The sequence below is a fragment of the Vipera berus genome (assembly GCF_964194415.1).
Source record: "Vipera berus genome assembly, chromosome: 3".
NCBI lineage: Eukaryota > Metazoa > Chordata > Lepidosauria > Squamata > Viperidae > Vipera > Vipera berus.
The window spans coordinates 216,222,624-216,249,038 of NC_138204.1; the positions used below are offsets into that span (position 1 = coordinate 216,222,624).

At 46.1% G+C, this 26,415-nt stretch overlaps 1 protein-coding gene across 1 annotated transcript; it reads left to right on the top strand.

The window, feature by feature from the left end:
- Positions 1-314: 314 nt before the first annotated feature.
- MROH6 (maestro heat like repeat family member 6) lies at positions 315-25,259 on the top strand (the record flags this gene model as incomplete). The annotated part of the gene is made up of 16 exons (XM_081325637.1): positions 315-479; positions 599-616; positions 1,294-1,446; positions 4,654-4,808; positions 6,070-6,232; positions 8,212-8,456; positions 11,718-11,855; positions 11,986-12,100; positions 12,393-12,442; positions 14,043-14,175; positions 18,913-19,092; positions 20,184-20,339; positions 20,657-20,776; positions 21,897-21,999; positions 23,555-23,620; positions 24,929-25,259. The coding sequence occupies 16 exons, from the start codon at positions 315-317 to the stop codon at positions 25,171-25,173; spliced, it is 2,205 nt and encodes a 734-aa protein (XP_081181763.1). The 3' UTR covers positions 25,174-25,259.
- Between the last annotated feature and the right edge of the window lie 1,156 nt (positions 25,260-26,415).

Below are 26,415 nucleotides of genomic sequence, written 5' to 3' on the forward strand. Positions count from 1 at the left end.
TCGAGAAACGTCGGAGGCCTCAGAGGGGCTGTGGACCTTTCCCTGTCTCGCCACCAGCTCCTCTGCTTCCTTCCACTCAAAGTTCCCTTCGCCTCTTGCGGCAAAAACTCTTGGCTGTTCTTTCCGAGTCCGAAGAAGAAGACCTAAGGAGGGGAGGGGGGGTCTTCAAAATGTCCAGCAAGACAGACAAGGTCAACCCACGGATGGAAAAGAGCCAATCAAGTTCAGACGCCTTTGGAGACCAGGTTGGGTGTTAAACCTTCTTCCCCTTGGAGGACCAAGTCGTCTCTTCTCGGGAAGCAAAGTTGGAGACGATGTCTGGGCCGCAAGCTTCCGCTTCTGGAGAATCGGCAGAAGGCCTGGCGGATCAGAAGGAGGAAAGGAAGGACCAAGCCCCCAATTCCTTTGGAGAAGTAAGGAACTTGTCTTCATTAGTGGTCACTTTCCCAACCGAGGAGAAGGAAGAAGAAGGCTCCCAGGTACCGTATTTGCGATACGGGATGTGTGTGTGTGTCTCTCTCTCTTTTTGTAATCTCCGCATTTGTAATTTACGTTTTATAAGGGAAGCCTCCGGACGTTGTTCCTTGGTTCCTTCCAGGTCGTCACGGCCCTCGAAGTAAGGATGGGACTGGGCAAAAAAATAGGTGACATTAGCCAAAGGGTGGGGAATAAACTTTAGAGGCCTTCCCTGTTCTAGAAATAACCTTCTAGAGCAGCATTTCTCAACTTTCAGATCGGTGGACTTCGAGTCCCAGAATTCCCCAGCCAGCTATGCTGGCTGGGGAATTCTGGGACTCGAAGTCCACCTGTCTTCAAGTGCCTAAGATTGAGAAAAATTGATGAAAATGACAGAGAGTCCTTGGCCGTTCATTTAGGGACCCTTTAAAGTTACAACGGCGCTGCAAAAAGGGACTTATGACGGTTCCTCACACTTACGATCGTGGCAGCATTTCCCCACAGTCATGTGATCAAAATCAGCCACTCGGCAATTGGCTCTATTTATAGCGGTGACAGCGTCCCTGGGGTGTGTGTGTATGTGTGTCAAGCAATCCCCTTTTGCGTCTCTCCTGCAAGCAAAGTCAAGCGGGGAGGGGAGCCCGATCCACTTAGCGACTGTGTGACTAACTTAACCACTGCCGTGATTCGCTTAACAACCGGGGAAAAGCAAGGTCGCGAAACGGGGCAGGCCTCACTTAACAAATGTCTCATTCGGCGAGAGAAGTCTTGGGCTGAGTTGCGATCGTAAGCCGAGGACCTCACCCGTTTCAAAAGATTTCTTCCTGTTTATCGCAGGAGCCGGAGGTCGCAACTGGTTCAGCCTCCCCGGCGGACATCCTGCTGTCCGTGGTGGGTAGCCTGAGGACCTGTGAGACGAGCCTCCTGGATGAAACTGCGGTGAAACTGGCCGGGATTTTGCAAAAAGAGAAAACTGCCCTGAAGGACAAGGTGAGGGTCTCCGTAGAAGTCTGAACCAGCCAGACGATGCGGTCCCAAGAGATCGGACAGCCGTTTGTCTGAAACGGTATAGGGTTTCCTGCCTGAGCAGGGGGTTGGACTAGATGACCTCCAAGGACCCTTCCAACTCTGTTATTCTATTCTATTCTATTCTATTCTATTCTATTCTATTCTATTCTATTCTATTCTATTCTATTCTATTCTATTCTATTCTATTCTACTCTACTCTACTCTACTCTACTCTACTCTAGACTACTCTAATCTATTCTATTATATTCTATTATATTCTACTATTTTACTTGACTCTATTCTATGCTATTCTACTCTACTGTTCTATTCTATTCTATTCTATTCTATTCTATTCTATTCTATTCTATTCTATTCTATTCTATTCTATTCTATTCTATTCTATTCTATTCTACTACTCTACTCTACTCTACTCTATACTCTATTCTACTCTCCTATTCTATTCTATTCTATTCTATTCTATTCTATTCTATTCTATTCTATTCTATTCTATTCTATTCTATTCTATTCTATTCTATTCTATTCTATTCTATTCTATTCTATTCTATTCTATTAGGAAATCAATTCTGCACAGTTTGAGGGGTCTTCTCCAACTCTTTTCCCCAAATCTTCTTGGGAGGGTTGAAGTCTTGTGACAAGACTCCATGTTTTGGGGCCTATAGTGTCACAAGTGGCTGAGCAGTTGACTTGTTGATTTGAAGGACCCTAACTGAATCCACAGCCAACCACAGAAATCATGGATGATCTTGGGCCAGTCACTCCTGTACTCTCAACTCAACTTTGAAGAAAGAAATAAGACATTTTCTGACAGCGAGGACAATTAACCAGTGGAAGGGTTTGCCTCCAGAAGTGGTGGGTGCTCCGCTACTGGAGGTTTTTAAGAAGAGTTATTATAAAAATTTGCAGTCAGAAACTGATTATAAGATATTTGCTAAAGTATTGGCAAATAGAATAATGAATATGATGCAACAAGTGATACATAATGATCAATCGGGGTTGATAACTGGTAGACAAATGAAGTACAATGTAAGACAAATTGTTAATTTATTGGAATATTTGGAAAGAAACAACCACGTATCTGCTGCATTGATATTTTTAGATTCAGAGAAAGCTTTTGATCAATTGAATTGGCATTGAAAGTAATAGAAAAGATGGAATTTGGGGATTATTTTTTACAGGCTATTAAAGCAATATATCAAAAGCAAACGGCACAAATAATTGTTAATGGTAATTTAACAGAAATTTGTAAAATTGAAAAAGGAACAAGGCAGGGATGCCCTTTATCACCATTATTGTTTGTTTTAACACTGGAAATATTATTGATTAAAATACGTGAATCAAATAAGATAAAGGGAATTAAAATTAGGCATCAAGATTATAGATTGAGAGCGTTTGCAGATGACTTGGTTGTTACTTTAAGTCGACCTACTCAATCGGTTTTAGAATTATTGGATGTGATAACACAATATGGACAAGTCTCTGGATTTAAAGTTAATAAGCAAAAACCTAAAATATTAACAAAAAATATGACCATAAAACAAAGAGAAGCGTTAGAAAAATCAACAGGATTTGAAATAGTAAAAAAGGTTAAATACTTGGGGGTATACAGTATATCACAGCATCGAATGTGAAATTATATAAAAACAATTATGAATTGTTATGGCAAAAAGTACAAAAGGAGATTGACAGCTGAAAAAAATTACAATCGTCTTGGTCGGGGAGAATAGCAGCTGTGAAGATGAATGTCTTACCAAAATTTTTATTTTTGTTCCAAATGATACCAATACTTAAGAAAGACGCAAATTTAAATGAGTGGCAAAAAGGTATTAATAAATTTATCTGGGCAGGGAAAAGACAGAGAGTAAAGCTTAAAATAATGCAAGATGCACGTGAGAGAGGGGGTTTGAAGATGCCCAATTTGAGATTATATTATGATGCAGTTGGGTTATCAACAATTAGTGATTGGTTCAATTTAACGGATGAAAGAATATTGAATATTGAGAGGTATGATTTATTGTACGGATGGCTGCGTATTTATTTTATGACAAAAAAGTGGATAATATTTTTAAGATTCATATTTTAAGAAACGCCTTGCTCCGAGTTTGGAAAAAGTACCAATATATATTAAATAATAAAATACCTATATGGGCAATACCTAGACATGCAATAGGAAATAGGCAGGAGACCCTATACCATTTCAGACACATGGTTGTCCAATCACTTCTTAAAAACTTCCAGTGTTGCAGCATCCACAACTTCTGGAGGCAACTTCTGTTCCACTGGTTAATTGTTATCACTGTTAGACAATTTCTCCTTAGTTCTAAGTTGAATGTCTCTTTGATAAATTTCCATCTGAAGCTTCTTGTCCGGCCTTCAGGTGCTTTGGAGAATAGGTAGACCCCTCTTTACTTTGTGGCAGCCCCTCAAATACTGGAATAACTGCTATCATGTCACCCCTGGTCCTTCTTTCCACTAGAGTAGAACTACCCAGTGTCAATGCTGCAAACATTGACATGTTTTTGCACTGACGATATAAGAGGCAGCCTTTTGCTTTAACTCTTTGGTTTTGAATCACTAAACCACGGGAGGAATGCAACCTGGATGTTTTGACAAGATAAGGGATAGCCACTTCAGAAGGGAAGTGAAACTTCATGTGTTAAATTAATTGGTAAATGTGATTCATGACGTGTAAATAAGGGAGGGAAATTTTGTATGATGTGGGGGGTCAAGGGGAAGAGAATTCCGATTCTGGTATCCATCCATGAGTGCCAATTCTTTGTTTCATTATTATAGACTTTTTAGATAAAACGATGCCTGAATGTTGTTTGAACTGTCTCATTAATCGGAACCATGATGTCCAATCCATGCAACCGTTCTTCGCATGTTTTATCCTCCAGTCCCCTGATCATCTTTGCTGCTCTTCTCTGCACCCTTTCCAGAGTCTCAACATCTTTTTTGTATCATGGTGACCAAAAGGGATCTTACCAAAGCAGCATAAAGCGGTTCTTCCTAAGTCTTGGACCATCGGTGCTGCTTGAACGTGGTTTCAAAAGATCTCCTGAAGGCTCCTGGAGAACCCCAACATGGTCGCTGCTGAAGTTCCCGATTCCCCCAACTTGTGATCCATACCCATCTCTCTCTCTTTCTCTCTCTTCCATCATTCTTCTTCAGGTCTCAGAAATAGTGGAATGGCTGTATTGGGAGATCAGCAGCATCCCAGTGGGCAGAGCTCGGCGGGCGGCGCTGAATGTGGTGACTTCTCTAGCAGAGGTGTCGCCTGAAGACGTGGTCTCCAGCCTCTTGAAACACTCCTTGCCCTGCAGCAGGTATGACACTGCTGCCTCACTGGCCTGGATTTCAAAAAGGGAGGTCCATAATTAGCACACCAAGCAACTGGCTTCCAATCAGATAATAATAATAATAATAATAATAATAATAATAATAATAATAATAATAATAATAATAATAATAATAATAATAATAATAATAATAATAATATTGGAAGGGACCTTGGAGGTCATCTAGTCCAACCCCCTGCTCAGGCAGGAAACCCTATACCGTTCCAGGCAAATGGCTGTCCAGTCTCTTCTTAAAAACTTCCAGTGTTGGAGCATTCACCACCTCTGGAGGCAGGTTGTTCCACTGGTTAATTGTTCTCACTGTCAGGAAGTTTCTCCTTAGTTCCAGGTTGCTTATCTCCTTGGTTAGTTTCCATCCGTTGTTGCTTCTTCTCCTGCCTTCAGGGACTTTGGAGAATAGCTTGACTCCCTCTTCTTTGGGGCAGCCCCTGAGATACTGGAAGACTGCTATCATGTCCCCCCTCGTCCTTCTCTTCATTAAACTAGACAGACCCAATTCCAGCAGCCGTTCCTCCTATGTTTTAGCCTCCAGTCCCTCCAGTTACCTGTTCCAAAGGTGTTTTTCATGAGGCAACTGGACTTCCTTGCTTTTCTTCTGAAGACGTTTCGCTTCTCATCCCAGAAGCTTCTTCGCCTCTGATTGGAGGGTGGGGAATGGAAGGATTTATGCTCCTTGCGGACAGCTGGTCATTTGCCTCCTTTTAGAGGGTCGTTGAGGCCACCTGGAGGTTTACCTGTGTCCTCGGGGTCACCTGAGTGGTGCAAATGGGTGTGGAGCCTTCTTGGAACTGTGTTGTAGCTGGAGATAGATGATGTCATATTCCCCCCCCCCATTGAGGGAGGGCTGTTCGGTTTGGAGATAGATGGCCTCTTGGACCCCTTTCAAACCAGCAGTACTCTCTGTCCAGAATGTGGATTTTGACAAGCCTCCAATTGGCCTCAACAGCTCTCAGAAAGAATGCAAACGACTAGATGACTGCCAAGGGATATAAGTCCTTCCATCCCTCACCATCCAGTCAGAGCTGAAGAAGCTTCTTGGTGACCAAAACTGGATGCAGGATTCCGTGTGTGGCCTTACCAAGGCCTTGTAAAGTGGTATTAACACTTCACCTGACCTTGATTCCATCCCTCTGTCGATGCAGCCTAAGCACTGTGCTGGCCCTGGGCCCATTGCAGCCTGTCAAGGCCGGTGGGCAAAGTCACACCTGTCCACGCTTCCCTTTCACAGCACGGCCGCCGAGGTGTGGAGGACGCTTTGCATGGTCCCCGAGACCAACACCAAAGTCCTCTGGTACTTGCTCCGAGAGCTGAAACGGGGAGCCAGCGTGCCTGAACACAGCTGCAGTGCCAGAGACACCACCAGTTACGCGGAGTCGCTCGCGCCTTTGGCAGTAAGTGTCAACCAACCCTGCCAGGTAGGCCAAAGCAGAGCATGAACTCCCCCGGGAAAGCTCAAACGGCGGGACGGTGAAGGCTACAATCCCAGAGCCTTGCAAGCATCATTAGAGGCGGTCCTTCACTTACAAATGTTTGTCCGGCGACCGTTCAAAGTTTCAAGGACACTGGAAAAAGTGATGGGCAGCCTGTCCTAGCACCGAAGGCTGTTGCGGCATCCCCAGGGAGACGCTTCCAAGCTGAGCCATGCTGGCTGAGGAATCCTGGGAGTTGAAGTCCACAAGTCATGAAGGGGTCATAGTTCCCCCACGCTGGCTGAGGAATCCTGGGAGTTGAAGTCCACAAGTCATGAAGGGGCCATAGTTTTCCCCATGCTGGCTGAGGAATTCTGGGAGTTGAAGTGCACGAGTCATGAAGGGGCCATTGTTCCCCCATGCTGGCTCAGGAATTCTGGGAGTTGAAGTCCACGAGTCATGAAGGGGCCATAGGTTTCCCCATGCTGGCTGAGGAATTCGGGGAGTTGAAGTCCACGAGTCATGAAGATGCCATAGTTCCCCCATGCTGGCTCAGGAATTCTGGGAGTTGAAGTCCACCAGTCATGAAGGGGCCATAGTTCCCCCATGCTGGCTGAGGAATTCTGGGAGTTGAAGTCCACAAGTCATGAAGCGGCCAAAGTTTCTCCATGCTGGCTGAGGAATTCTGGGAGTTGAAGTCCATGAGTCACGAAGGGGCCATAGTTCCCCCACGCTGGCTGAGGAATTCTGGGAGTTGAAGTCCACAAGTCATCAAAACGGAGGCACTTGGCAACTCGGCATGTATTTACGGTGGTTGGAGTGGGCTGAGATCAAGTGATTCCTCAGCCAACTTCCTAAAGAGAAAGGCTGTGGGTGACACAGGATTCCCTTCACAGTGAACCAGTAGCAACAGCAGTCAGACGTATCTGCCGCTTCGTAGTGCTTGACAGCCCTCTCTAAGCGGTTTAAAGAGTCTGCCTGTTGCACGCCCAACAATCCAGGCCCTCATTTTACCGACCTCGGAAGGACGGAAGGCTGAGTCAGTCTTGAGCCCTGTGCAGGATTGAACTCCTGGCAGTGGGCAGAGTTTGCCTGCAATGCCGCATTCTAACCACTGGGAGGGAGGGAGGGAGACAAGCAGAGAAGGGAACAAAAAGGCAGGAAGGAAATGAAAAGACAGGAAAGGAGGAAGGGAGGGAAGGAAACAAAAAGGAAGGAAATGAAGAAGGAAGGAAGAGGAACTTTCTGTTTCCTATAGAACTTGGAACAAATTTTATCAATGGCTAGATAAGCGAGTTAGAGAGAAACGAATGTGATACGCAGTTTTGAATTTATCGGAGTAAGAAAAATGCTATACATTGAAAACTTCGCATTGTTTATGATAATCTATCATACCTACCGTTGTTATTATTAGCTTTACTACTTTTATTTACATATATTTACCCAGACAATAATATGCTGTTTGCCAAATTCCCATCCCATTACCCCCCCCTTTTTAACCTATAAAAACTAATAAAAAAAAATTCAAGAAAAAAAAAGAAGGAAGGAAGAGGGAGGGAGGGACAGAAGGAGAGGAGGAAAGAAAAAGGCAGGAAGGAAATGAAAAGAAAGGAAGGGAGGGAGAGAGGGAAAGAGAGAGGGAGGGAAAGAAGGAAAGAAAAAGGCAGGAAGGAAATAAACAGAAGGAAGAAGCAAAGGAGGGAGGGAGGAAGGGAGGGAGGAAGGAAAAGAGAGGTAGAAAGGAAATAGGAAGAGAGGGAGGGAGGAAAGGAAGGAAGGATCACTGAGGATGTTCCCTAATTATTATTCCTCCTCCTCCTCCTCCTCCTCCTCCTCCTCCTCCTCCTCCTCCTCTCCACAAAACCCGCTCCCTTCTAGCACTGAGGATGTAACTCCGTCGGGTTGTGAAACTGCCAAAGAGCGCCAGGAACATCTTGGCGTCCTTCCTTTTCTTTCCCTAGGCCCTGAGAGCGCTGGGCGAAATGTTGAAGCTCTTCACCTGCATGGGAGCCATGCAGGGTCTGTACCCAGCCCTCCTCCTGGCTATCCTGACCCAGATCCACTTCCTGGTGCGGCTTCCAGGCTACGGGGATGATGATGGGGAGGAGGAGGAGGAGGAGGAGGAGGAGGAACGCCAGATGGACCAAGCAGCCGACTCCAGCCACCACCCCCTCCGCTGCAAACTTGTGGCTGCTGAACATGTGAGGTGATTGTTTGGGGGAGACACCCCCTCCTAGTTAAGAGGTGCCTGGCTGGGCTTCTCTCCCTTGACCCCAATGAAGACAAGGTTCCCCCCAAATCCTGTTTCATTCAATCAATGGAGCTGGAAGGGATCTTGGAGGTCATCTAGTCTTAACTCCCTGCTCAAGCAGGACGAGACCCACCCTAGAGCATTTCAATCAATCACTCACTCAATCAATCAACAGAGCTGGATGCAGGATTCCAGGTTTGGCCTTACTAAGGCTTTATAAAGCGGTACTAATGCTTCATGTGATTTTGATTCTGTGCCTCTGTTTACACAACCCACGATTGTATTAGCCTTTTTGGCTACTGTTCCTTCATATTTAAGGGATCGTCTGCTGGGACTCCAAGGTCCCTCTCACAGTTACTCCTTTTGAGCTAGGTTTCACCTTACCCAGGGGTAGGCAACCCTGGTTCTTTTATGACTGGTGGACTTCAACTCCCACAATTCCTGAGCCAGCCATGCTGAGGGGAAAGGGAGAGGTTTCCAAACTGAGCCATGCTGGCTCAGGAATTCTGGGAGTTGAAGTCCACGAGTCATGAAGCGGCCAAAGTTTCCCCATGCTGGCTCAGGAATTCTGGGAGTTGAAGTCCACGAGTCATGAAGCAGCCATAGTTCCTCCATGCTGGCTGAGGAATTCTGGGAGTTGAAGTCCACGAGTCATGAAGCGGCCAAAGTTTCCCCATGCTGGCTCAGGAATTCTGGGAGTTGAAGTCCATGAGTCACGAAGGGGCCATAGTTCCTCCATGCTGGCTCAGGAATTCTGGGAGTTGAAGTCCATGAGTCATGAAGGGGCCATAGTTCCCCCATGCTGGCTGAGGAATTCTGGGAGTTGAAGCCCACAAGTCATGAAGTGGCCAAAGTTTCTCCATGCTGGCTCAGGAATTCTGGGAGTTGAAGTCCATGAGTCATGAAGGGGCCATAGTTCCCCCATGCTGGCTGAGGAATTCTGGGAGTTGAAGCCCACAAGTCATGAAGTGGCCAAAGTTTCTCCATGCTGGCTGAGGAATTCTGGGAGATGAAGTCCATGAGTCACGAAGGGACCATAGTTCCTCCATGCTGGCTGAGGAATTCTGGGAGTTGAAGTCCACGAGTCATGAAGTGGCCAAAGTTTCTCCATGCTGGCTGAGGAATTCTGGGAGTTGAAGTCCATGAGTCACGAAGGGACCATAGTTCCTCCATGCTGGCTGAGGAATTCTGGGAGTTGAAGTCCACGAGTCATGAAGGGGCCATAGTTCCCCCATGCTGGCTCAGGAATTCTGGGAGTTGAAGTCCACAAGTCATGAAGCGGCCAAGGTTGCCTACCCCTGGCCTAACCTGTACTCATACCTTTGCTTTTTCCTGCCCAGGTGTGAAACCTTGCTTTTCTCCACATTAAATTTCATATATTAAGCTAGGATTTGAAACCTTGCTTGAATAAGCCATGGAATCTCATTTGCATATAAACATCGTGCCGTAGTTGCTAGGACACGTTTCATGCTAAACTAAACACAATCAAATGATTTATCACCATGCATGAACCCATCCACTGGATCCATTGCTAAACAAATAAGACCGTCCACTTTAAGGATCCTGTTAGACAGGTAAAATCCCCAAATCTCTTGGAGTAAATGGGGAAAAGCATTTGTCCTTTGTTTTCTGGAAAAATAAAGAGGGATGGGGAGCATATTTCTTCTTGGCATCCTTTGTTGCCATAAAGCCAATTTGTTATTTTATCATGTATATTACATGCCACTTGTTTTTCTCCTAAAATAACATTATGTCATGGTTCTGACAGATGAAACTCTTCGAAAGAACTTCGAGGCATTGTTTACCTTAAAGAATCTTTTATTCGAGTAGCATAACATCGGCACTTACATAATCGAGGCCAAAAATTGAATTCCCCTCCCCGAGCCCAAAGTAGCAAAGTACAATTCACTCTTCCAATTAACAGTCATAAATCACATTCCCCAATTAGCTTGAAGCCTGGGCTTCCTGTCCAGCTCTCCAGCCCGCCAATTCTTTATCAGCTCTGGGCTCAGTAACCTTGATTCTCACCCTAAGTTTAGTGTTGTTATGTCTAGCTAGGCTCTCATCCATACACACCCTTCCCAGCATCATCTAACTCTCAAAGCGAAAGGGGAAAGATGGCTGCATTTCCATCTGTTGTCAATGCAAAAACATCCGACGTTAGCAGCGTTGACACTGTGAGGTTTTACACTTAGCCTCAGAATTGCCCCAGCATTACTCAGGAATTTAAAAGAGCCAAAAGAAATTCCTGAGCCCAGGAGGTTTCAGCAAGCAAACCACTTTTATTTTGATCAAAACAGAGTTGGGTGGCCCCATCTCTCTTCTCTTCGTGGCTGGTAGAGAGATGAAGGCCACAACCAGGAAAAGATGTCTTCCACCTTTTATGCCTTTCCAGAACAAAAAGATCTGGTCTTGGTACCAGGAACCAAAAGGTACAGAAAAATAATTCCTAGATGATGACTCATACACAACAACCCAGGCTCCACCATAACTCCATTTCCCCCCCCTCCCCTTTAACATGAGGCTTTTACTTTTCCAAAATACATAAAGCATCTGACTACAAAATAATAAAACATGATTACATGATAACAATAGAAATATCAATATAAAACGGTTACTTTTTTATTTTTATTTTATTTTAATCCCTTTTATATCCTGCCCTTCTCCGAAGACTCAGGGTGGCTTACAATTTAAAGCACAAATCAATGTGCTTAGCAATAGCCTTCATTCTATGTATATGCCTGCTTATTAGGGCTTTCGCCCCCCACCCCAAGCGGCATTATTACAAAGTCAGCTTAATTGCCCCCAACAATCTGGGTCCTCATTTTACCTACATCGGAAGGATGGAAGGCTGAGTCAACCTTGAGCCTGGTGGGACTCGAACCTGCACTAATTGCAGGCAGCTGGTGTTACTTAAGGAGGCATTAGCCCACTGCTCCACCAAGGCTCATGGTTACTTATATATAAAATAGCTGCTAATGTCAAACTTAGACTAAAATCATAAGCACAATAAAATCCCTTCAACACGTTGGTAATATAAACTTGAAATACGCAATTTACCGAGATAATATTTAAACTCGCTAATAATTAAAGCTACTTTTCTTGCTGCAAAAAAATAAAATAAAATAAAATTTCACCTCGTTGGATAGGGCCCCTCGTTCAAGATTTGTCGAGATCTTTCGAGATCTGCCCAAGAGCCTTGTGTTCCCTGCGCAGGTTCACAGTGGATCTGCTGAGGATCCTGTTGCTCCAGGACCACAACTTTAAGGCCCTACTAGGCCTGGAGACGAATAAGGTCTGGGGTCTTCTGTCCAGCAAGGAAGAACATCTCAGAGGCGTCATCCTCTTTGCTCGGTAAGGTGCTGCTCCGGAGCAACTCCCCCCACCCCCGACCAAACCGTCAGCCCACCTCTCTGATGAAAGTAACCACCCGTGTGTTTGTGTGTGTGTGTGTGTGTGTTGGGGGGGGTCTCTGTCTCCCCAGAATCCTGGCAATCCTCACAACACATCACCTCTTGGGGCTGCTGGCAGAGGTCATCCCTCAGCTGGATGCCCAGGTGGAGGAGAGGGCTTTGACCGCCAAGGCACTCTTTGCGGGGGTAAGTTGAGAAATTGTCCAGCCAGGGCATCCAGTGTGCAAGGCACAACCGGAGGTGTAGTGTGTCAGGGAGAAGGAAGAGAGGAGCCTGACTCTATAGGACACGTCGCTGCTTCTCCGGCTTGTGGACCTTCTTAAGCAAAGATGGGTCAGAAATGGTTCACCGTGAAGGATAGGTCAGGAGGACCTGTTCTGGGTTGGCCCAGCTCTCCTTGGCCCGCTGGCTTCCACCAGCTACTTCTGGGCCTCCCCCTTGCTCCCCAGTTCCACACCCCAGTCCTTTGGGTTGACAGGCTCCAGATGCCGGAGCTCTGGGCCTCAGGAAGCAGAATAACAGAACAGGGTAACGGAGCAACAGAGTTGGAAGGGACCTTGGAGGTCTTCTAGTCCAACCCCCTGCTCAGGCAGGAAACCCTACAAGTGGCTATCCAGTCTCTTCTTAAATGCCTCCAGTGATGAAGCACCCACAACTTCTGGAGGCAGACTGTTCCACTGGTTAATTGTCAGGAAATTACTCCTTAGTTCCAGGTTGCTTCTCTCCTTGGATTAGTTTCCATCCATTGTTTCTTGTCCTGCCTTCAGGTGCTTTGGAGAATAGCTTGACTCCCTCTTCTTTGGGGCAGCCCCTGAGATACTGGAAGGCTGCTATCCTGTCTCCCCTGGTCCTTCTCTTCATTAGACTAGACATACCCAATTCCAGCAACCGTTTCTTGTATGTTTTAGCCTCCAGTCCCCCGATCATCTTAGGAGGGCCTCTGAACCGGTCCTCAGTTTCTGCAAAGGTAGCCTATCCCATCCAGAAGATGTCCCCATCCAGCCTGGAACTATGGCAAGCCTGGGCTTCTTGGAACTGGCCAGAAGGGAACAGGAGGGAAGAGAGAAAGAGCCCCCACCCCCCACTCCCCACATCTGAAGCTGCTGAGATGGCAAGCGAGGAGCCAGGAGAATGTCAAGGCAAATGAGGAAGAGGAGGAGGAAGGTGACAACTGTGAGGTCCTTGCTGCTTTCTGGTCTTGGTTGTTTTCTTGTAGATGTTTCATTAGCCAACTTGGGAACATCATCAGTGCTAGGGGAAGATGGGTGTGGGAGGAGGAGGAGGAGGAGGAGGAGGAGGAGGAGGAGGAGGAGGGCTGTGTATCCTTAGTGCTCTCTGAGCTTGGTGGTTTTCTCATAGACATTTCATTACCCAATTAGATAACATCAACAACAATCAAGCTCAGAGAGCACTGGTCCCCACAGTCCTCCTCCTCCTCCTCCCCCCCCTCGACTCTGCAATCCCTACCTCTGCTAGCCCTGAAGTTGTTACCTAGTTGGGTAATGAAGCCAGCGAGGTCAGAGAGCAGCAAGGGCACCCCACAATTCAACCCTGAGCTACAAAAATCCTGTTCCCTTGGAAGCTCTCCTTGCTAGGCCAGGTCCTTCATGCCCCCAGTGCTGCTGATTCCCCCCCACCCACCCCGCCCCCCGGGACGTGCCTTGGGCTTCCAAGAAACTCCTGCAAAGGCGCTGGGAGTTCTAGTAGACGTTGGGAGCCCCGGTCAGGCTGAAAGCTACTGCGAGTGTGCGGGCAGAGGCTTTCTCCTGCCTTCCCCATGGTGACTGGAGATGCCAATGGGGCAGGGGATGCTGAGTGGGTGGGAGGGGAGACTGGGCACGGGGCTTTCCCCCAACCCTCGGCCCCTGTCTTTTTTTTTTAATATTCATTTTTATTTTCCCATTTCTTCCACAAACAAGTCAACAAATATACCACCATACATAGATATATACACGTAGGTTTGGGTGCTGCTTGTCCATTTCCCCTTTCACTGTATCCACCCTCCTTCTCTCTCTTTCCTCTTCTCTACTTTCTTTCTCCCTCTCTCCTTTCTTTCCTACTGCCCTCTTCTTCCTCTCCTCTCCTCTTTCCCTGTCTGATGCCGGCCGGCCGGGAAGTTTCTCTGCAGCAAACTCACCACGCGGCTGATCCCCAAGAAGAAAATCCTGGCCAAGCTGGAGAAGTGGCAGGCAGACCCCCGGCTGGTGGTCCGCTGGCTTAGCTTCCAGGCATTGGGAAACCTGGCGCTGCAGAAGCAGAAGGTAAATTGGGGTGGGGGTCCTGACCGGGCAGGCGGGGGGGGGAAAGAAACTTGGTTCCCGGAGCCAAAACGGCTCTTCCTTCTACGCGCTAAAATCCCCAGATGGCAGGCGAGGTTCCGCTTCTACAGAAGGTAGAGGGAGGGAGGGGCACACGTCATTTATTTCTTCCATTCATTCAGGTCTGATTTCATTCCACGGATTTTATGCCTTTCAATTCAATTCCATTCCTTTCTTTGGTTTCTCGTGCTGCCCGCCTCCCCTGCGAGGGAGACGCTGGGCGGGAAGAATTCGCTGTGGGGAAAAATTCCCAAATTTCAAAAGACTTGACGGGCAGAGCCCAGCGTTTCCGTTGCTAAGCGAGACGGTTGTTAAGTGAGGTTCGGCACACACCTCCCTTTCACGACTTTTGCTCAAGGCACAACTGTTCAGGGGATCCCTGCGGTTGTTAAGGAAGTAACACGGTGTCATGGTTCCGACACATGAAACTGTTCAAAGAACTTCGAGGCGTTGTTTACCTTAAAGAATCTTTATTCGAGTAGCATGGCATCGGCACTAACATAGTCGAAGCCAAAATCTGAGTTCCCCTCCCCTGAGCACATAGTATCAAAGCACAATTCCCTCCTCCAATTAACAGTCATAAATCACATTCCCCAATTAGTTTGAAATGCAGGCTCTCCCTCCTGTTCTCCAGCCCGCCAATTCTCATCATCTCTTATTTCAATAACCTTGGTTCCCACACTAGGTGCAGTGTTGTTATGTCTAGCTAAACCCTCATGCACATTCCTCCACCCAGCATCATCTAACTCTAACTCTTAAGAGTAAAACCTAAGAAGGAAATGGTTGCCTCTCCATCTTTTTTTTTATTAAAAAGTTTTATAAAAATTACAATACAAACCCACCCCCAAACCACCCCCTTCCCCCTCCCCCACTTCCCAGAACTGAATACAGGGTTACAAAAATAACAATCAAAATCTAAATAACATTAACCAACTATATACGTAGCCAAGTTCCTAACGCACTTTAACTCCCTTTTAACATGAACACAAACAAGATAAAAGTAAACATAATAATAATAACTTAAAAACAAGATAATATCCATATTATTAAACAATACTAATACTAATACTACTAATAATAAAATATAATAAAAACTAATAAAAATACCATAAAAACATACTAATATTAATAATATCATTCTATAATTCATTCATAAGCTAGATGAAACTTTTTAGTCCCATATTTGTTCTGAATATAATCTATCCATCTTCTCCAGACCGAAATGTATCTTTCTTGTGAATGATCCTTCAAATAAGCAGAAATCTTAGCCATTTCTGCCAAATTTGACACCTTAAGTGACCAATCTTCTATAGTAGGCAAACTATCTTTCTTCCAATATTGACCTACCAAGAGCCTTGCTGCTGTTATCAAATTCAACATCAAATTACTTTCTTTGGTATCACAATCTATAACAACACCCAATAAAAACAATTGTGGAGAAAATTTTATCTTTCTCTTAAAAATCTTTTGAATATTCCACCAAATTTTAATCCAGAAAGCTTTAACATTTCTACAAGTCCACCATATATGATAATAGGTAGCCTCCAAACTACCACATCTCCAACATTTGGACTGTAAGTTTAGGATACATGCAGGACAATTTTTTGGGATCCAAATGCCATTTATAAAACATTTTATAAAAGTTTTCTCTTAAATTTTGAGCCTGGGTAAATTTCACATTTCTAACCCAAATTACCTCCCATGTATCCAAAGAAATTGGTTCTTGAATATTTTGAGCCCACTTTATCATACAGTCTTTAACTAATTCTGTTTCAGAATCCAATTCTATTAAAGCATTATATATTCTCTTTATATGCGCTCGGTTTTGATCTTTAATTTGTTTTACCAAATTTTCATCAGTTAATGTAATACCAATTTTCTGATCTATCTTCCACCTCGTTTGCAATTGAGTATATTGAAACCAAGACTGCATGATATTTTCTTGTTTTAACTCACCTAATGATTTTAATTGCCAATCATTCCCTATCCATCTAAGTCAAGGGTCTTCAAACTTGGCCCTTTTATGACTTGTGGACTTCAACTCCCAGAATTCCTCAGCCAGAGTGCCTGGCTGAGGAATTCTGGGAGTTGAAGTCCACAAGTCATAAAAGGGCCAAGTTTGAAGATCCCTGATCTAAGTAATTCCTTATATGAAGTCATATCCAAGCTCACACCCACAGATACACCCTTTATTGCATGCCCAGGAATCCCCCAAATTGGTATTTTATAATTTAACATAATATTTTTTCCATACGCGCAGCGCAATAAAGCGCTTCTTAAAATGTGAGATTTAAATGCCTTATCCACTTTTTTATCATAAACTAAATATGCATGCCACCCATATAATAAGTCCCATCCCTCAAGGTAAAGTAATCTTTCATTTGTTAAATTAAGCCAGTCACTAACCGCTGATAAAACAACCGCATCATAATATCATAATATAATTTCAAATTAGGCACTCCTCTTTCCCGTACATCTTGTAAGATCTTAAATTTAACTCTCGATCTTTTCCCTGCCCAAATAAATTTATTAATACCCTTCTGCCACTCATCCAAATTGACATCCTTTTTCAATATAGGTATCATTTGAAACAAAAAAAGAAACTTTGGTAGAACATTCATTTTAACAGCTGCAATTCTCCCCAACAGAGATAATTGTAATTTTTTCCAACTATCTAACTCCTTTTGTACTTTTTGCCATAATATCTCATAGTTGTTCTTATATAATTTCACATTTGAAGCTGAAATATATACTCCCAAATATTTAACCTTTTTCACTATTTCAAAACCCGTTACTTTTACTAACTTTTCTTTTTCATTCATAGTCATATTTTTAGATAATATTTTACTCTTGTAATTATTTATCTTAAAACCAGAAACTTTCCCATATTGAGTTATAATTTTCATTAAATCTGTAACTGATTGAGTCGGTTGAGATAGTGTAACAACCAAGTCATCCGCAAATGCTCTTAAACTATAATCATTCTGCTTTATTTTTATTCCCCTTATTTTAGTTGATACACAAATTTTAATCAATAAAATCTCCAATGTTAAAACAAACAACAATGGTGAAAGGGGGCATCCCTGTCTTGTACCTTTTTCAATTTTAAATGCATCTGTTAATCCGCCATTAATTATAATTTGTGCCGATTGTTGTTGATATATAGCCTTAATAGATTGCAAAAATTTATCCCCAAAATTCATCTTATCAACAACTTTCAATAAAAATTGCCAATTCAATTGATCAAACGCTTTTTCAGCATCTAAAAATATCAGTGCCGCAGGGACTTGCTTGTTCTTATCCAAATACACTATTAAATTTACAATTTGTCTTACATTATATTTCATGTCTTCCAGTTATAAATCCAGACTGATCACTATAAATCATTTGTTTCAAAACCTGCATTAATCTATTTGCCAATATTTTTGCAAAGATTTTATAATCTATATTTAAAAGTGATATAGGTCTATAATTCTTTGGTTGGGTGGGATCTTGCTCCTCCTTTGGAATCAGCATAAAAATCTTTTGCCTTTGAAATCGTGTTAAGTCGATATTGTGTCCCTGCATAATTCACCACCATTCTGATAGGTATCTCCCATCTGAACTGAATCTGTCGATTTTTAAGCTCCTCAGACAGGAAACCAAAATCTTTTCTCTTTCTCAAAATTTTTGGAGGTATTTCTTTTAAAATTATAATATCTTGACCTGCAATTTGAAATCTCTGTTGATAAAAGGCCTGGATAATTGCATTTCGGAGTGACCTCTTAGAAAAATAAATCACCACATCTCTAGGTAAATTTTTCTGCCTCACAATCGAAGAGTTAACCCTAAATATTTTATCCACCTCTCTTGATAATTCTTCAGGATCACATCCCAAAATGGGAGCTATATCTTTTGCTACCTCCTCCTTCAAGTCTTCACGTGAGTTTTCTTTCAATCCTCTTATTCTCAGGACAAATTCCATGTCTCTATATTGTGAGATAGTCACCTCATCCTCTGTTCTATCAATTTTATTTTCAACTGTGGCAATTCTACTTTCTAATTTTACACTGTTTTCCACAACCTCATCCACACGATCATCTAAACGTTCAATGTGTGTGGCCAGCCCTTGGAGTGCGAGCAATATGTCTTCTCTCATCTCTCTATTTTTACTCTCAAAAAGATCAGCCATCTCCTCCTTTATTTGTTGAGCTGTTTGTTGAGCTTGAAGCTTCAAAGCATCCTGCAAATCCTTAAGTGTAAATGCAGGTGGTGGGGGTGAAGGTGGAGGAGATTCGATGTGGATTGCACTGCAGGCTGTATTACAGGAGAGGAAATTGAACTTTTAGGAACAACAGGACTCGGCTTGTTAGATACAGCAACCGCATGAGCCTGCCACTCAGCAACCGTCATAAGTACGAGTCAGTTGCCAAGCGGCTGAATTTTGATCATGTGACCACGGGGGGGGGGCAAATGCAGCAATGGTTGTAAGTCACAAGTCACTCCGAATGAAGAAATTGTACATCGGGGAATGTTGGGGGAAACAACTGCGGGAAGGGGAAACGGGGAAGACCAGCCTCCCGATTTTATTCAGATTTGGAAAGTCTTAGTCTCCAAGGGTGGGGTCCCCGGGGGGGAGCTTTGGGGATGGGGTTTTAGGTCTGGTTCCCCCCACCCCACCCAAAACGTCCCTTTTTGCAGCTGAAGTTCCTGAAAGGCCTGGTCTGCAAGATGCTAGCAGGTTTGAATGAGGCTGACAGGAAGACCGTGAAAGACATCCTCAAAACGCTGCCGAAGGTCCTGACTTACCACCGGTTGAGACTTTACGTGGGGTCCATGTGCCTCCAGGTCGCGGAGAAGCTCCTGCCTTTCCTGGAGGACGTAAGGCAGGAGGGAGTCAAGGGTGGGGTAGGGGGGCACGGGCGCTCTGTTGTTAAGTGAGACGTATCTCAAGTGGGCTTCCCCCCAATTTACGCCTGTTGTTTAATGCGTCGCTGCTGCCGGTCCATTAGTAACCTGGTTGTAAACTGAATCCAGCTTCCCCACTGACTTGGCTGGTCAGGGGGTCACGAAAGGGGATCACGTGACCCCCCCGGGACGCTGCAACCGTCGTAAATGTGAATTGGTTGCCAAGCAGCCAAACTTTGATCCCGTGTTCGTGGGAATGATGTTGTAAGTGTGAGAACCAGGCTTAAGTCGTTCTTTTCAGTGTCATTGTAATATCAGTCACTCTCCAACCTAGCAGCCCTCAGAGTAGTTTTTGGATGAGTACAGATAGCCCTTGACTCTGGAAAGAGTGCAGAGAAGAGCAACAAAGATGATCAGAGGACTGGAGGCTAAAACCTAGGAGGAACGGTTGCTGGAATTGGCTATGTCTAGTTTAATGAAGAGAAGGGTGAGGGGTGACATGATAGCAGCCTTCTAATATCTCAGGGGCTGCCCCAAAGAAGCGGGAGTCAAGCTATTCTCCAAAGCACCCGAAGGCAGGACAAGAAGCAATGGATGGAAACTAGTCAAGGAGAGAAGCAATCTAGAACTAAGGAGAAACTTCCTGACAATTAACCAGTGGAACAACCTGCCTCCAGAAGCTGTGAATCCTCCAACACTGGAAGTTTTTAAGAAGAGACTGGACAGCCATTTGCCTGAAATGCTACAGGGTTTCCTGCCTGAGCAGGGGGTTGGACTAGATGACCTCCAAGGTCCCTTCCAACTTTATTATAACAGTTCACTTAGTCAATAGAACTACAAGGGACCTTGAAGGTCTTCTAGTCCAGCCCCCTGCTCAAGCAGGAGAACCTATACCGTCTCAGACAAGTGGGATGGTTGATTTGATTTGTTACTTATTTTATATATTTTATTTTTTAAAATAAGTCCCATTCTCTCTCCCCCCCCGCCGCCCTTGGCCTATCCCTGGAGATGGTGTCCCACTGCCCGCCCGGTGCCCAACCCAGCCTTGTTCTCCTTCTGTCCAGGAACGGGAGCCTGAGCGTTCTCTGGCCGTCCACCTGTTTGGGGAGCTGCTGCCTTGCGTGAATCGTTGGCACAAAGCTCAGATGCGGGAGCGAATCCTGGCACACTCGGTGCCCTTCCTTTTCCGCCTGCACGACTGCAGCCAGCCAGTGGCTGACGTAAGAGGTTCCAGGAGCAGCTGTTGCAAATCCCCCGGGGCAGAACTCCGCCTTGCTTCTCACTGGGGCAAGGGGCCGTTTGCCTAGGACCCTGGCCTTGCTCCACGAGATCGTGGGGAGGGGGGAGCAGAGGCCACTTGGAGTGGGGGACATTACTTCCCTCGCAGGGCCCCCAGATTCTGTACCCCTTTAACCACACATCTGGGAGAGCCGAGGGTGAGCGGGCTTGCAAGAACGCAGAAGGACATCTGGGTTGCACATTTGGCCTGAGACACACACACACACACACAAACACACACCCCTTGTCCCTGGCACAGACTTACCTGCGGACCTTGACCCGTTGCAGTGACTTACTAGGCTGGAATCTCCGGCTGGACATCATGACCTTGGCCTCTTACGACTGCCACCAAGCCTTGGATAAAATCTGCAAGAGCCTGGTATGTGGGGGGGGGTGGACCCCCTTCTCTGAGAAAGTTCCCCCCTCCCTCCCATTGACAAAATCCCCCTGGGGTCTGGTTGCAACACCGTCTGGGGGTGGGCTGTCATTTGGTGCCCTTAGGTGCCCTCGAACGGGACAAGGATGAGACGAGTCAGCCCAGTGACGAGGGAACGGTCGTAAAATGAAACGCTGGCTCCTTTAACTCAGATCCGGGGGGGGGTCTCCTCCCCTGGAATATACGGCATCCAGTTTTGGTCACCACGTTAGGAAAAGGACGTTGAGGCTTTGGAGAAAGTGGAGAGAAGAGCAACCAAGAGAATGAAAGGCCTGGAGAGTAAAAAATACGAAAAACGGCTGCAGGACTTGGGCCTGGCCAGTCTGGAGTAAAGGAGGAGTAGCGGGGACATGATAGCAGCATTCCAGGGTTCGAGGGGCTGCCACAAAGAAGAGGGGGGGGGGTGTCAAGCTATTTTCCAAAGCACCAGAGGGAAGGGCAAGAAACAACGGATGGAAACTGACCAAAGAAAGAAGCAACCTGGAATTAAGGAGAAACTTCCTGACAGGGAAGACAATTAACCAGTGGAACAGCTTGCCACCAGAAGCGGTGAATGCTCCAACATTGGAAGTTTTTAAGAAGAGACTGGACAGTTGAGCATCTCAGATCAGCTGGTACCATCTTGGCAATGGTCAATCTGGGAAACCTTTTTTGGTCCAGACGGCAGACCCCCAAATTGCTAGCCATCTGCCCTCTCCAGGGTGGGTGCTCCAGTCCTGGAGGATTTTAAGAAGGGATTGGACGGCCTCTTGTCTCAAATAGTATGGAGTCTCCAGCCTGAGCAGGGGGTTGGACTAGAAGACCTCCAAGGTCCCTTCCAAGCTCTAGTCTCAGTTGGCATTGTCTGCCTTCCTTGCATGCTGTTCCAAGGCGGACGGCACCATTCCCCCTCCCCAAATGACGGGCATCCCTTCCAACCCTCTTCGCCAGGGGTCTGCCCCGCTCCTGGCTGCCCCCTTGCAAATGCTACACACACACACAAACACACACACACACACACACACACACACACACTTCTTTTCTTGCACAGAGGTTCAGGGGAACCCCCCCTTTCTCTCTTCAGGTTCAGTGGTACCCCAAAAAGACCCCGGTTTTCCTGACTTGTACGCTGGATTACCTGAAGAGCTCTGAAGCCCCCCTGCGCAGGGCAGCCAGCATCTTTGCAGGTGAAAAAAAAGGGGGGTCCACCTGGTGGGAAGGGGTCCCCTTCCAGCTTCACCCTGGACAGGCATTCTGCCCCCCCCCAATTCTCCATGGGATGCTGCGCCAAGGCCCAGCCATTTCCCCAGCCACGCCGATGCCCCTTTCCGCACATCCATGTGGTCCTCGACTTAACGGCAATTGGTTTAGTGACCGTCCAAAGTGGCGACAGCACCGAACAAAGGGAGTTATGACCTTACGACCGCTGCAGCCTTCCCAGTGCAGGGAGTTCTCGCCTTACGACCACAACTGAGCCCAGACTTGATGTTACTAAGCGAGACAGTTCTTAAGCAAGGTTTGCTCCGTTTTACGGCCTTTCTCGCCGTAATTGTTACGGGAAGCACTGCGGTTGTTAAGACAGTAACACGGCTGTTCAGTGAATCCGGCTTCCCCTTTTGACTTTGCTTGAAGGTCGCAAGGTCGCAAAAAGGGGATCCCGTAACCCCGGGGACATGGCCACTGTCATAAATGCGAGTCCGTTGGCAAGCCTCTGAATTTTGATCGCGTGACCACGGGGGAGGCTGCAACGATCCTAGGTACAAAAGATGGTCCTAAGTCGCTTTTTTTCAGCGCCGTTGTAACTTTGAATGGTCACTAAACAAACTGTCGTAAATTGAGGACTGCCTGGGTTAATTTTTTGATGGTGATTAAAATTCGGATGCTTGGCAACTGGCATGTACATACGATGGTTGAAAGAACCCGGGGTCCAGCGACCATTTGCAACCTTCCCAGGCAGCTCCCGACAATGGGGGGTAAGCCAGATTCGTTTAATGACTGCACAATTCGCTTAACAACTGCCTTCTATAACAAGGGAAACTAGAGGCTCAGTTCTGAGAATGAGTCAAGGACCCCTGCGATGCAGCCCCTGCCCGGTGAGGTCTTTTGCTGGTAGGCTGCTGCGACTGCTAAGCAGGTATGAATTCTAATCCTGGACGGTCAGGAAGTACAGATAGTCCTCGACTTACGATGGTTCGCTTAGCGACTGTTCAAAGTTACAACAGCACTGAAAAAAGTGACCATTTTTCACACCTAAGAACGTCCCAGCATCTCTGCGGCCAGATCACAATTTAGCTGCTTGGCCACTGACTTATATTTATGATGGTTGCCCTGTCCTCTGTGTGTGTGTGTGTGTGTGTGTGTGTGTGTGTGTGTGTGTGTGAGCTGATCCCCTTTTGCGACCTTCTGACAAAGCCCGATTCACTTAACAACCGTGTGACTATCTGAACCACTGCGGTGATTCACTTAAGGACGGCGGCAAGGAAGGCTGTAAAATGGGGTAACACTCTCTTAACAAAGGTCTCGCTTAGCAACGGAAATGTTGTTGCGGTAAGTCGGGGACGACCTGTTTTCTGCCTGGGCAGATCCCAATCGATCCTGGGCAGATCCTGCCAGCCGGCCAAGGGGTGGTGCAGCATACAGGCTGCAGCCACCAGGAATGGGGGGATCCGGCTGAATTTGATGGCCGATGAAACAGTCCAAGCCGGCACCCGATGCGAATTCTGTACCTTCCTGCCCGCACAGGATTTCTGGCCTTCTACATGGATCCCTGGCAGCTGAACGAAGAAGACCTGATCGCCCTCCAGCAGGGTAAGCCAGGGGCACTGTAACATACCGGGCAGCCTTTCCCAAAAGCGGGCAGTGATGGTCCTCAGACGATGGTCAAGAAAGCCCCAGAATTTGGGCCGCGTCTGGGAGAGACACCCCTGCAAGCGGTTGGGGGGAAGCCCCGTGCATGCCCGAGTCCAAAGTCGGGTTCAAGGCATCGACGCGAGTTTGGCGGTGTGAGGAATACAAATTCAAGTCCACGGGTGTTGGAAAAAACCCCAAGTTTTATTTCAAAGTTTTATTTCAGCGTTGGCAAAGGCTGGTGGATCTCTTGGTCATTGCAAGGCTTGAATCAATTTCAGCACAGACTTTTGTACCGGATCCTGTAGAATTAAGCCACGTCCTTCCTCTTCAACCCAGTGGATAGGTCTGAATTAGTCCCATGCTTCCCAACCGCACAACAACCAGACACCCCCCCCCCAATTATTAGATCAAAAGCCCCTTTTGTTCCTGTCTTATCCCCCCTCCCTTGTCTGTGGCATGATTCGTAACATCCTCCTACCTCAGGGTGTGGCTTCTCTACAAGGTGAGCTTGTCAACCCAAACTGGATAATTGCAATTAGAAAGGATTTATGTCAGGGGGGAGGGGGGGGTCTTCAAACCTAGCCCTTTTATGACTTGTGGACTTCAACTCCCAGAATTCCTCAGCCAGGCATGCCCCAGGCATGCCTGGCTGAGGAATTCTGGGAGTTGAAGTCCACAAGTCATAAAAGGGCCAAGTTTGAAGACCTCTGCTTAAATCAAGGAATACCTGTATTTATTTACTTCATTTATATGCCGCCCCTCTCTAGGAGTGCCTTTGGCTGGCTGACAGTATCATAAAAATGTATATATAAAAAGACTTAAACTTAAAAAGTTAAATAACTTGAGGATCTATCTGAATGTCTTACTTAATTTAATATGTAACGCCAGTGTTATTTAGGCCTCACTTTTTTAATCCAGGGAGTTAGAATACACAGGAGGGTTTATGGCTTTGACTGTTTAATCCCTATTTGTAAGCATCGTTGGCTGGGGGTTGCTGGGAGTTGAAGTCCACCATCTTGAAGCAGGCTGGCTAGGGGATGCTGGGAGTTGAATTCCAGCCATCTTGAAGCAGGCTGGTTGAGGGATGCTGGGAGTTGAAGTCCAGCCATTTTGAAAAAGGCTGGTTGAAGGATGCTGGGAGTTGAAGTCCATCCATCTTGAAGCAGGCTGGCTGGGGAATTCTGGGAGTTGGAAGTCCAGCCATCTTGAAGCAGGCTGGCTGGGGGATGCTGGGAGCTGAAGTCTTTTGGTTTTTTTTGATTCTAGGCCTTGATTGCCTGCTGAGCGATCCGGAACCCTCCGTGGCCCAGGTTGCCTCCATCTCCATCCTGCAGGTGAAGGAGGTCCGTCGCAGGCTTTTGGCCTCGGCCTTGCCCGTCCCCTCTGCCCTGGCATGGATGCTTTGCTGCATAAAGTCCGAGGAGAAGGAGAAGCCACAGTTTGAAGAAAGTCCCTTTAAGAGGAAGAGGAGTCTCGAGGCCTTCCTCAGCGTCCCCCAGCGTCCCCCTTAAAGAAGCCGGCAGCCTGGCTGGAGGCTCCTTAAGGCTCCCACAGTTGCCCTCGTTTGGGGGACATTGTGTTGTTGTGTGATCCCGGACATTGCAATGTTTTGCTTTTTATTCTCTGCCACATTTAATAAACCAGCCTCCAGGTCTGAGGAAACAAGCCAACATTGTGTTTCATGCTTCCCCACTTGTGTCCTAAGTCAGTTTGTTCCTTTCCGCAGGTGGTGTATTTGATTGTAAGCTGCCCAGAGTCGTGTCTTATGTGTACAGGTACTCCTCGGCTTACAGCAGTTCATTTAGTGACCATTCCAAGTTGCAATGGCAGGCACTGAAAAAAAGTGACTTAGGATCATTTTTCACACACAGGACCGTTGCAGCATCCCTGCGGTCACGTGATCAAAATTCAGACGCCCGGAAACTGGCATGTACTTGCGACGGTTGCAATGTCCCTTTTGCAACTTGCCGACGAGCAAAGTCAGTGGGAGAAACCTGATTCATTTAACAACCAAGTTAATGACTTAACAACTGCGGTGATTCACTTAACAACTATGGCTAGAAAGGTCGAAGAACGGGGTAAAACTCAATTAACCAATATGTCACTTAGCAACATAAACTCTGGGCTCAATTGTGGACATAGGTCGAGGACAACCTGTGATGTGACTCCGTCTGGCTGGACTGCCTCACCAGTCGAACAAAATCCCAGAGAGTGGATTGCAAAGCCTCCTAATTTTGAGAAAGATTGAAATGGTTTTCCGTTGCGTTCCGCACGTTTCCAATATTCTCTACGTTTGATAGGAGCTATCATTGCGGTTTTAATATTTAAAGAAGAACAGAGAGCGGAAGAGCTGTTTCTCTCTTTTCCTAAGTGGATTCCCACATCCGGCCTGCCCACATGTATTAGGAGAGTTGAAAGTATATGATTATTCTGTGCTTTTTAATATGGCAAAATGGTGAGTGTGGCGAAATTTTGTGATTAAAACACACACAGAACGGTTGCAAGAATTGGGAATGGCCAGTCTAGAGAAAAGAAGGCCTGGGGGGGGGGGAACATGATAGCTAAATTCCAGTATTTGAGGGGCTGCCACAAAGAAGAGGGGGTCAAGCTCTTCTCCAAAGCACCAGAGGGCAGAACAAGAAACAATGGTTGGAAACTGATCAAAGAGAGGTAACCTGGAATTAAGGCGGAATTTCCTAACAGTGAGGACAATTAACCAGTGGAACCACCTGCCTCCAGAAGTTGTGAATGAT